At 39.6% G+C, this 12195-nt stretch overlaps 1 protein-coding gene across 1 annotated transcript; it reads right to left on the bottom strand.

Annotated features, from left to right (window-relative positions):
• Positions 1-2468: 2468 nt before the first annotated feature.
• Positions 2469-11652, bottom strand: LOC140519268 (histamine H3 receptor-like). The gene is made up of 3 exons (XM_072632127.1): positions 11303-11652; positions 10427-10593; positions 2469-3773 (listed from the first exon to the last, which is right to left on the bottom strand). The coding sequence occupies exons 1-3, from the start codon at positions 11580-11582 to the stop codon at positions 2904-2906; spliced, it is 1317 nt and encodes a 438-aa protein (XP_072488228.1). The 5' UTR covers positions 11583-11652; the 3' UTR covers positions 2469-2903.
• Positions 11653-12195: the final 543 nt, after the last annotated feature.

Genomic DNA, 12195 nt, shown 5'->3' with positions numbered 1-12195 from the left:
TTCTTTACATAGTCAATCTTGACAAAACTTTGTAATTTAATTCCAGCCTTATATTACTTTGTAAATAAATATAGCCAGTCATGAACTGAAATTCAAAGTCTGATGCATTTTTTAACTGTTCAGTCTTGAAAAGACAATCAAATGTCATCCCACTATTAGCACTGTTTAAAAACCTCATCGTTTGCCAGCATTTCTGGTTTCCTCAAACCCACTTAATGAGTAAACCTTCAATATTTGAAAGATTCACCTTAATTAGACTTGCTATACTCAGCTATATTTCGTTTGAGTGTAGAGTAGATGTAACATACATATTTTTACGTTCATGGAATTATATCTAGAAGAATAGGAAGTTTGATGAGTAAAGTGATGAATGGCTTGGCGATTGAGAGAGTGAGTTGGGGCTGGATCTTGGAATGAGTTGTAAGGCACCTCAGAGGTTATCCAATTCAACCCAGAACTGAAACAGAAATGATAGGATCACAGCATGGTACATATTTAATATCTCTTGATGGAAGTAGAAGGATGGGATAAAAGATTTGATTTGACCAAATCTTCTTCCTCCCCCAAAACTTGAATATTTATGGATAATTCAAATGAGTCATTATTATTTAATCATAGCACCCTAAGCAAATCCTCCTGCTTATTTTTACTTAGGAATCCAGTTCTTTACTAGCAGTATTCATCTGCTTTTGTGAGTTAGCTGGGGGCAGTGGAGACTGTTGACAGTCACAAATGGCCTGAAATTCTAAATTAGAGATCAGACATAATCAAAGGCAGTCCTCTGGAAATTGGTGTAACCAGATTGCCATTTCTCATTCTAGGATGCCTGGGGCTATGACTACATTTAGTCCATGCAAAGCTCTCTGACAGCTTTAAAAAAAAGTTTCTAGATGCATAAAGGAGCTATTCCTATCTCTCTGCTTTACCAATAAAGATCATTTCCCAGAAAATCGTCTGATTGCCCTAGCTTTATCACTTAACTAGCTCTGTGTAACTGACAGCTTTCTTGATATATCTGGGCCTTAGTTTCCTTTTCCATACAATGAGGGGGTTTGGATCTTGATTATCTCTAACATCTCTTCCAGCTCTAAATCTATGAACCTAAACCTGAAAGATAGTGAAGAATGAAATTAATCTCATCAGAGTCTCCAAGGTAAGGATTTACATGTGGAAAGTCTTTTGTTTGAAGAATTCTTCAGTCTTATAAATAGAGGTCCTTGGCTTCTAGCTAAAACCCACCTAACCACTCCTTATTCTGAGTTGCTAAGTGACCAAGTTCAGGGAATGTTATTGGGTTGAGGGTTTCCAAACTGAGTTGTCTTTCATTTAAGGCCAAGTAAGGATATGCAAATGTTGGCTTCTTCATACACAGTGAAATTCTGCCTGACTGCCTCTTGTGGAAAAGTCCTCTTATCTGATTTTTTTTTTTTTTGTGGTTGCTCATGAGAGTAAAATGTAGTAAGCTCTTGAATTCATGTACTAGAAATAGTATTAACTCATCTTCCTCAATTGATAACGTTTTAGCAGATACTTGAGGAATGTCTTAAATGTTTGGGGACTTTATGTTAATCTATGGCACTGTGATCCTATGTTCTTCTACGTTTGATATAAGTATTCAACAAAAATAATTCAGATTTGTGAATTCTGTAACATTTTAGATTGTGGTCCTACTTTCCAGGTAAATCAGAAAGCATTAAACTTGACATCAAGAGACTAGGATTCACATTCTCTGTGTATAATCTTGGGGAAATCATATCACTTCTCTTAACCTTTTATGAGAACAGTAATTGTACTATTTCCTTTTATTTATTTATTTATGAAGTCATGGAAAAGGTGCTCTGTAAAACTTTAGAGGTGAATTTTTCTGTGCTTTTAAAGAATGTACTTGGTTTGCACTATAAGTAGATTTAAAGTGTACAGAATTGGAATAAGATTAATTTGATGACACAAATGAAAAGAACCTTAAGGAAAATGGTTCTCATACTTTGAGGACCATTTGAATGTACACAAAGCACCCTTTTGGACTACTTAATGCCAAACAAACAAAAACCACTGGGCAGAATGGTGCCTATCCTTTATGATACTGATGAGCTACCAGTGTGACTTTTCAGAAAACTAATGATGTTGAGAACCATTGATTATCTATAGGAAAAAAATATGCCTAAACAACACTAGAAAGGTAAGAATTTGGCTGATTCTTGCAAAAGATATTCATAGAAGGAGATTCTGTTTTGTCTTTTTACTGCTTACTCAATCTAGTATTTAACAATATTTCATGGTAAGGAATTACTTCTAGCTAAAGTCTTTCAGGTAATGGTTTAAATTTAATTCACTTATTTTCTTTCCTTCCAAGAAGCTGGATGTTTTTGTTTTGTTTATTTTGTTTTAGCTTCATTATTATTAAATGTGATTTCTTTTATTTTGAATTTTTTAAAAGCAGTTCTTTTATTTATCGATGTATTATGTTATAAATAGGCATTACTTTGAACCAGGCCTCATAGAATATAGTACTATATAAGCATCTGACGAATACTCACATTGCCCTATAAATAAAAGGAGCTTATGGTACACTTATTTAAGAAAAAAATTTTTTCTGTACAAATCTAGTCAAATGAACTCATATCCTGATCATTTTTAAATCTCATGACAGTCTTTTCTAAGGAAATAAAAAATGATTTTTCCCTCCTGAATAACTCAGCCCCTACCCAGATAGAATGTTGAACTTGTAGCAATACTTGCAGTATTTTTCATTTGAGGATTTCACTTTTTGTTGCTTAGAGAGTCTCCATGGTAAAAACTGTGGTAAAAATAGAGTGATTGGTAGCCACCAAGTGGACTCCATGGACTCTACTTTGCAGACAAATGAAGGTTTTTGTTGATCCCAACCACAGATGGCCCTTTTTTCATCTAAAAATATGTGGGTGAATTTTGGCTTTGCCAGGACATAGCAGTTTGATGAAAGCTTTCCGAAAGCTCATGTGGCAGAGAGGGTATAAAGCAGGATTAATGGCTGAATTTAGCCAAAGTAACCAAAAAGAGAACTCATAGAAAAAATGCTGTACACATGTCCCATGGCACATGGCTCTGATGATCATGAGCATCGTATAAGGGGCCCAGCACAACCCAAATACACACACAATGATGGCCAAAGATTTAGCCACTCTTTTGTCCCGAGATAGCCGGAGGCGGTTTGCCATTGTCCTGGCAATGTCTGGGTGCCTTGTGGCATTGCAAATACTTTCTGTGGCTTCATAGACTTGACCTGGTTTGGTTTTCATTTCGATTTGCAGTGGAGGCAGATCTTGTGTACCCTGGATGTCCAAGGAGGAGGGGCTATCATGCTTGGGACCTAGGGGCCCATTAGGGAAGAGGTCATGGTGTTTCTTCTTGTTCCTGTTCCACTCATCTGGCTTAACAAAAAATATGACATGTCCCTTTCTTTTCTCCAGGAGGTTCATTTCACAGTTCTCTCGACTGGAATCCAGGTTGTCATTTCTCAGGAGTGTGCGCTTTCTGATGCTGACGTAGATGCTCAGGTTGAAGTAGGAGACACTGATGAAGGGAGTGAAGAATTCAATGGTGGAAGCAATCATCAAGAAATACCAATTGTAGTAGAACTCAGCATAACACTCTCCTCGGGGCAGGATGCTTTTTCTGGCAATATATTCCCAGCAGATGATGGCAGGACCATAAAGGAGAAAAGCTGCTAGCCATACTATGACCATCTTAAAGACAGCATTTCTGGTCATCCCTTTCTGAGCCCTGTAAGTCACCTAGAGAAAAGAAAAATCAGAGGAAAGGGGAGAAGGGGAAAGTCCAGAAACAGGAAGCAGATTCACGGATTGATCTGATGTTGAGTAATCAATTGTTCTAACATATAAATGACCACGGATGAGTCACTTTATATCTCAGAACCTCAGTCATCTCATCAGCCATATGAGAATACTATTGCTTGTTTTATCGAACTTTGTAGGAGGGTAATGAAGAAAGCACTTCTTTTTATTCAGCTTACATTAGACACCTGCTGTATGCAGAACACTGCTTGACACTAGGGAACAATAAGAGTTTAGATAAGTCAGCATTTCCTGCTCATTAATCTTATTGTCTAGTGGAAGGATATAATAAGAAACAGATATTTGTAATATTTAATATTGTAGTTGAATTCATTAGAGAAGTACAAAGTACAAAGTGAAGTCCAAGGTCAGGGGGTGGGAGAGGGTTTTTGGAGGTCATTCCCAAATCTTACATTACTAGAAAGGGGAGAAGTTATTGTGAGACAATGTCTTCCCCTGCTGATGCTTAATAGAGGCAGTAATTCACAAATAAATTACATGTGAACATGAAAAATACTGTGAACTATGGAGTTCATAGGAGAGAGGAATCATGACTTAGGGAAAGAAATCAGGTAAGGCTTTATGGAGAAGGTGGCACTTGAGCTAGGTCTCACATTAGAGATGATTTGAACAGATATCCTGTAGGCAATAAAAAAAACAATTCCAGTGGTTTCCTATTGCCTCCAGAAGCAAATACAAAATTCTTTGTCATTTGAAACCCTTTATAACCCAGCCCCTTCCTAACTTGCCACGTAAGTTGTTCATTTTCTTATACTTTGCTCTCTAACACATTCTCTTTGATCCAGTGATACTGGCTATGGCTCACTGGTGATGGGAAGGAATGTATTTGGAAATAAAGATGATATAAAAAAAGGCATTTTCCTTAAAAATGTGTAGCAGATGGATGCAGGAGCAAGTAACAAATACAAATGCGTAGCATGATCCTGTAAGAACAGTATTTGTAGTGGCAAAAGTGCAGAATTAACTGAAGCTAGTAGAAATTGCTAAGGAAAACAAAATGGTCTTTATTTGTCTTTGTTAATTTGACGGAAGAACAAGACTGTAAGCATCTAGCATGGTACTTGGCACATAATAGTTGCTTTATAAGTGGCTGTTAATTGAAAAAGGATAGCATTACTATTCAGGATGGATAAGATAATGATAATGGAAAGAAGGAAGAACATTCAGCTAATTTGCTTGTGTTTTCTATGATCTTTGAATTAAACAAAAATAGCTAATAGTTTAAACTCAAGTAAGTAGAGACACAGCCTCTAGTAGTCTTTGATGAGTTCAAGTCACCAAGCTCGGTTGAATTATGTTCTAGAGACATGAAAACAAAAAGGGAGATATGATTTGCTGGGCCACTGTCATTGATGTTTGGGGGTTATGAAGAGCAGAAGTATATTACAAAAATGGAGAAAAGCAAATGCCCTGATTTTCCAAATCAAGGTCATATTGTTGTTCATTTGGGTCTGACTCTTCATGATCCTATTTGAGATTTTCTTGACAAAGATGCTGGAATAGTTTGCCATGTCCTTCAGGTCATTTTAAAGATGAAGAAACTGAGGCAAACAGGGTTAAGTGACTTATAGTCAGTGTCTGAGGCCAGATTTGAATCCTGACTGTAGGCCTGGTACTACACTGTGCCATCTAGCTGTCCCAGAGGCCTGTAAACTGCAGACCAATAAGCTTGACTTCAGTCATTGACAAAATTTTAGAATATTAAAGGGAAAGTTAATGAATGTACAGAAAAGGAAATAAGGAACACAGAGCCAATGTAGCTTCTTCAAGAGTAGATCATGCCAGACTAACTACTTCTTTTGGATAGGGTTTACAGAACTGATGGATCAGGTATAGTTTATATATATTTTAGTAAATCATTTGACAAAATCATGCTTTTCTTGTTGACAAGATAGAGATGTGCAATATAGGCATCAATAGGCATTTGTTAAGTGCCTACTTTGTGCCACTGAATTAGGGCATTAAGGACACAAAGACACAAACAGAGCAGTACCTAACCTCAAGGAGCTTACACTCTAATGGAGGAGACACATACATATTTAAGTATATCTAGAATAAAGAGAGCAAATACAAAGTAGTTAGGGAAAGAAGGCACAAGTGATTGGAGAGACCAGAAAAAAGCCACGAGAAAGGTATTGTTTGATCTGTGTCTTCCAAGAAGAGAAGGTTTCTACAAAGCAGATGATGAGGGAGTATATTCTAGACTTGGGGGACAGTAGGTGCAAAAGGAATGGAGAAGAAAGATGGAGGGCCACTTGACATGACCAGTTTAGCTGGAAAATAAGAGTGCGGGAAGAGTAGTAATATATAATGAATCTGAATCATAGATAATGAATATAGTATATAACGAATCTGAAAAGACAGATTGGAATTCTGAAGAGCTTTAATAGCTAAAGAAAAGCTATTATTATTATTATTGGAAGCAATAGGGAATCAGTGGATTTTAAATTGGAGAGTGACATGGTGAGATCTATGTCTAAGTAAAATCACTATGGCAGAAGTATGGAAGATGGACTGGAGTGGGGACAGATTTTAGGGAGGGAGGTCAATTAGGAGGTCATGGCAATAATCCAGTTAAGAAGTAAAAAGGGCCTGAACCAAGGTGGTGGCTGTTTGAGTAAAGAGGAGTCACATGCACATGTTTTGGAAGTTGAAGTGGCAAGATTTGGCAAATGGGTGAATATCTGGGTTGAGGAAGGGTGAGGGGTTGAGGTTACTACTAAGATACAAATGTGGGGATTGGAAAAATTGTGGTGCCTTTGAAAGAAATAGGAAAGTTTGTAAGAGGAGTGGGTTTGCGGGGGAAAGATAATGAGTTCTGTTTTGCACATGTTGAGCTTGAGATACCTTTGGGACATCCAGTCCAATAGGTAATTGGTTGGATGTTCAGATCTGTCATTTACTTAGGAATAATCATCCATGGGAGATAATGCGATCAGTAAGAAAGAATGTAAAGAGAGAAGAGGGCCCAAGACAGAATCTTGAGAAACATTCATAGTGTGGCATGATATGGATGATGAGCCAGCAAAAGAGACTGAGGAAAAGTCAGATAAAAGGTCAACCAGGAGAAAGCAGTGCCATGAAAATTCAGAGGAGAGAATATCCAGAAGAGCAAAGTCAATTATGTCAAATATTGCAGAAATGAAGAAAGATGAGGGCTATTGAAAAAATGATGTTTGGTGATCAAAAGCTTTAATCGGCTGATTGCCTTATTGGTAACTTTGGAGAGAGCAGTTTCAGTTCAATGATGATACCGGATACCAGATTACAAAAGATTGAAGTGTGAGAGGAAAGGAAGTGGATGCAATGAGCATAGACAATATTTTCTAGGCACTTGACTGAGAAAGAGAAGAAAACAATATTTTGGGATGTTAGAGTCTAATGAAGGTTTTTTAGGATGAGGGAGATTTAGGTATATTTTATGGCAGTAGGGAAGGTACCAGTAGCTAGGGAATAGATAAAAGATTTAAAGGAATTGGGGGATCATCAAGGAGTCAAATTGCTGAAAAAGATGGAAGAGTATAGGATAAAAGATACATATAGAGAGGAGTTGGCCTTGGCAAGATTTACCTCATATGACACTGGGGGAAAGGAAGAAAGACTAAGGAGTTCCTGAACAAAAAGAATGTGTTACACTTGGGTTAAAATAAAAATCAGTTCCATAAGTATAAGATGGATAGACCACACCTAGAGAATAGCTGGTCTGAAAAAGATAAGGAAGTTTTACTGATGCTAGCCAAATAAGTGAACTCTGAGCTATCCCAGCCCCCCAAAAGGGATCTTCTGTCTTAAGTCAAATTAAGGGAGGCATAGAGTCCAAGACTAGGGAGGTGGTATTGTACCTGCCAAGGTCAGACTACATTTGGAATACTGTGTTCAATTCCGGATGTCACAATTTAGGAAGTACATTCATACACCAAAGAGTATCCAAAGGACAGTACCTGGTACTGTAAAGGGCTTCAAGATCATACCATAGAGCTGGTGTCAAACTCAAATAAACAGGCCACTATAAGCACATGTAAGGATCCCTGCAGGCCACAGTTTTCCCCTTAGAAAACCATGTATTAATATTATCTATGTTCTATTGTATTTTGTATTTATTTTATGTCTAATGCTTCTCAATCATATTTTAATCTGCTTCAGAAGCGCTCAGGAATGTCCCAGGCCATATTTGACACCTCTGCCATAGAGGACTGGATGAAGGAACCGTGAACATTTAACCAGGAGAAGAGAAGATTTATTGAGGTTCATACTAGCTGTCTTAAAATATATGAAAGGTTGTCATATAGAAAAAGGATGAAGACTTGGTCCCAATGGGCAGGGCTAGGAGCAATAGGTGAAGTCACGGGAGGCTCCCAGTAAGGAAGAACTTCAGGGCAGCTAGGTGGATAGAGTGTCAGGCCTGGAGTCAGACTTATCTTCCTGAGTTCAAATCTTACTTCAAACCCTTACTAACTGGGTGACCTTGAACAAGTCACTTAACCGTATTTTCCTCAGTTTACTCATCTGTAAAATGAGCTGGAGAAGGAAATGACAAATCACCCCAGTATCTTTGCCAAGAAAACTACAAATGGGCTCATGAAGAGTCAGACACAACTGAAAAATTACTGAACAACAATAAAAGAAGAAATATAACAACAAAAGTTGCACAAAATGGGCTGCCTCAGGAGATAGTGGGTACTCTTGCCCTAGAGATCTTCAAGCTGACTCTCCTTCTGTCCACTGCATAGAAACATTCTCTTCCTTCAAGCACTACTTTCCATATGAAGCCTTCCCAACCAGTACAAGCTACTTTGTATTTAATTATTTCGTATATATTTTATGTGTTACTTTACGTTGTATATGTATTTTATATATACTGTTATTTCCCTAAACCCCCATAGAAGGTAGGCTCCTACGGAGCAGGAATTGTTTCATTCTCTATTCTTGCATCCCCAGCCCTAGCAAAGTGCCTAGCACTTAGTAGGTGCTTAATATATGCTTGTTGATGGATTTATTGGATAATTACTTGTCTAGTATGTTTTAGAATTGATTCTTATTCAGATGGCCTGCACTGCACAGCCTCTGACTTCCTTTCCAACTCTTGTGATACTGGGAGAGAATGTGGGTGGCTTAATGTGGCTCGTTTCCTTTACTGGGGAAAGGATTCAAAATCCATACCCATAAGCAGCAAAGAGCTGTCCTGCATTTTTATTTACCTTTATCTGTAATTTACATATATTTTAATTTAGTATCCATATTATTTTATATTTTGTGCTGTCTGCTAATATAACAGCAATGCTGTACCTTTTGGGGTATGAAGTTCCACCCTCTGTAAATGCAAAAATTCCTAAGAGAATTCTGCTGCTTCATCTTTCAATCACTAAGAAAAGTCTGAACATGGTGAAAGTTAATGGGAAAGAAATGAAGGAATCTCTTAATGATTTTGGAAATTGGTATTTTTTCTCCCACTTTGTTCTAGGTTAATCCAGTCCCTTTTGAAGTTTGTGTTTCATCCAAACAGAACATTCAGTTCTGCACAACAGGGTCAGTTCAGTGAACTGTTAGTATTAGCAATTAGCTAAAAAGATTTCATTGTACCTATAGCTAGAATAAAGCCATTAAATCAGTAAGAACGAAACTAATTACTAGAGAAGGTTCTCAGCAGATTGTACCCATGGTGTATACTTTTTCTGAGTTCTTAAAAATTTACAAAATACCTCTCTAGGCAACAGTTTACAGTTTAGAAAGCTCATTGTGATCAAAAACAGTTAAGAATTTAGAGAAACAGAGGGGCCACAAGGGAGGTACTCTGGGAAGTTAAATTAATCTACTAATAACTCGTTTCTATAGTACTTTCAGTGCACTTTAAGCACAGTCTCCTCACATGAGGCCTGTTGTATTTGAAATTTTTTTGTGACTTGCCCAGGATAATCAGAACTGGAATGACCAACCCAAGTTTTCAGATTGTAAATTCCTCTAAACACTATACTATAATACTTTGAGTCCCAGAGCCCCAGGTGACACAGAGATTGAGCGGGCTTGCTGGAGGTATTAAACACCAAGAAGAAAGTCATCCCCCTTCCCCTTCTATTTCTCCCCTCCAAGACTTTTCCTCTCTCTTGGCCTCTTGGAGGCAGCAGAGGTCTAGGGAAAAGAGCCTGGAGCTGAAAGTCAAGTGTCCGGGGCTCTGATTTTGCCACTTGTTTAACCTCTTTATGTTGTGCAAATGTGAAAAATGTTCAGTCGTTTTTCTGTTGTGTCTGATTCTTCATGACCCTATTTGGGGTTTTCTTGGTAGAGATACTTAGAGTGGTTTGCCATTTCCTTCTCAAACTTATTTGACAAATGAAACGGAGGCAAACGAGGTTAAACGTCTTGCCCAGAGTCACACATTTGAGGTCACATTTGAACTCGGGGAGATGAGTTTTCCTGACTGGGCACTCTAGTCACTGAGCCGGTTGCTGATAACCTAATTGAGATATGAAAGCTGTCCCCAAACAAAAGCAGGTTTGTTTCACATATGTCCTCAAATGAGATATCAACCCAAAGCCCCCAGAATCTCTTTAGAGAGAAACTCTTAATTCTCTTACCGCTCTCGTGACGGAGTTGAACCTGTCGAAACTGATGAGGACGATGTTGAAGACAGAGGCAGTACACACCAGGTAATCCATCACCAGCCACAACTTGCACAGCGCCTTCCCAAACTTCCACTCTCCGGTCAGGACGTAAGGGATGTAGAGGGGAATGCAGAATCCGCCTGCAGGTAGAGACCTTTCAGTGACGGGGCGGAAGGGAAGAGCCCTCAAACCCCTTCCTACTTGAATGCAACTTACTGATTTAACACCCTGGGGGCTCAGAGAAGGTTTTAAAAAAGCGAGAAGGGATGGGTAGTAGAAGCACCGCCATTCAGTTCTCAAGGCTTTACTTGAGATACTCTCCTCCTTGAGAGATATCAAAGCGCTTTATTTAAACAGTAACAACAATAATAAGTTCTTAAGTAGCTGTTACCCAGGTTCAGTCTGGAGTAGGGATCATCATTTCTAACCAGAAAACCCATCCACTCTTCCATCTTCCTCGGTTTTGAATCCCTGTATTTTGTGCCCACCTCCCATCTGAAGTCTTGTCCCATCTTTGATCATAAGACTGAACGTAACCTCAGTGACCCTGTCCTCATTTCATTGAGGAAGGAACTGAGGCCAAGAGATGGGAAATGACTTGCCCAAGGTTAAGCAACTGGTAAACTCAGGATTCAAGGCCAGGACTTCACACTCCACAGCCAGGGCTCTTTTCATTATACCACGCTGTCTCATCATTTCTCTCACATTCCTCAAGCTTCTAGGTAAGTAGTCATTCAGTTACTCTGGGAGTCACTTAAGGGCCTTCATTTCCTTTTGTTCAAACATCAAGTGCTAATCACTTGACTGACAGCCCACCCGCGTTGTCCTGGTTTCAATTCTCGTACTTACCCACCAACAGGTCGGCGATAGCCAGGTTGAGGAAAAAGAAGTTTCCTTGCGTGCGCAGGCTCCGGTCCACCACGAAGGCTAGGATGACCAGAGCGTTGCCCAGCACCGTGGTCAGCACCAGCAGCGCCATGAGCGTGGCCAGCAACGCTGCCACCGGAGGAGAGAATCCTCCGGGATGCAGCCCGGGATAGGGTCCCGGACCGGGATGTGACTCCGGTACCTTCTCGAGTTCTGGGGCGCAGGAATTTCCTGAAGCATTGAATACTAGCTGCGGCTCCATTGCCGCATGCACTACTGACACTTGGTCAGTAGTGGACGGAGAGCGGAGAATCAGCCCGCTCCGGAGGGACTATGAGGAGCGAGAGAGAGTTAAGAGATAGAGGAGGCGAAGGGAGAAGGTCTGAGAGTGAGAATGCGAAAAGACAGTTGGGCAGAGAAGAGAAAAGGAGAGGAGTGGCAGAGGGGGAGGGAGAGAAGAAGATTGGTACAATCGGAGAGAAGAGAAGGGGGAGACAAGCGAGAGAAGGGGAGAAGAGGGAAGTGATAAGAAGAAAAAGAAAAATGCTTATGTCCGGAGGAGGGAGGAGGGATCTGCTGAGCCTGGCATGGCCCCTAACTTCGTAAAGAAGAAAGGGAAGAAATGGGCTAGAAAATCAGAACGATTTCTTCCAATCTCGAGCACAGGGTATTTCTCATTCCACTACCCCCTCCCCCGGATCTTCCCTCCAGCCCCTTCCCTGCCCCGTGGAAGTTTGAGATGTGCAAAAGAGCAGAGACTTGGGAGAGGGGCTTTCTCCTTTTTAGTTTTAACTCGAGCAACTCCGAGGGTGTTTTAAAAATTCTGTTTATTATGAGATATTGCATGGAAGGAAAGAGGGATGCTGAAGAAATCA

The sequence above is a fragment of the Notamacropus eugenii genome, chromosome 1, assembly GCF_028372415.1.
Source record: "Notamacropus eugenii isolate mMacEug1 chromosome 1, mMacEug1.pri_v2, whole genome shotgun sequence".
In the NCBI taxonomy this organism is placed as follows: domain Eukaryota; kingdom Metazoa; phylum Chordata; class Mammalia; order Diprotodontia; family Macropodidae; genus Notamacropus; species Notamacropus eugenii.
The sequence above is the reverse complement of the archived record's forward strand: the minus strand, read 5'-3'. Positions and strand labels throughout refer to the sequence as shown.

Coding starts and splice junctions, on each gene's coding strand:
- LOC140519268 (XM_072632127.1), bottom strand. CDS start 11,582: ATGGAGCCGCAGCTAGTATTCAATGCTTCAGGAAATTCCTGCGCCCCA. Junction 10,594..11,302: donor TATCGCCGACCTGTTGGTGG/GTAAGTACGAGA, acceptor CTCTACCTGCAG/GCGGATTCTGCATTCCCCTC. Junction 3,774..10,426: donor TCAACTCCGTCACGAGAGCG/GTAAGAGAATTA, acceptor TCTTTTCTCTAG/GTGACTTACAGGGCTCAGAA.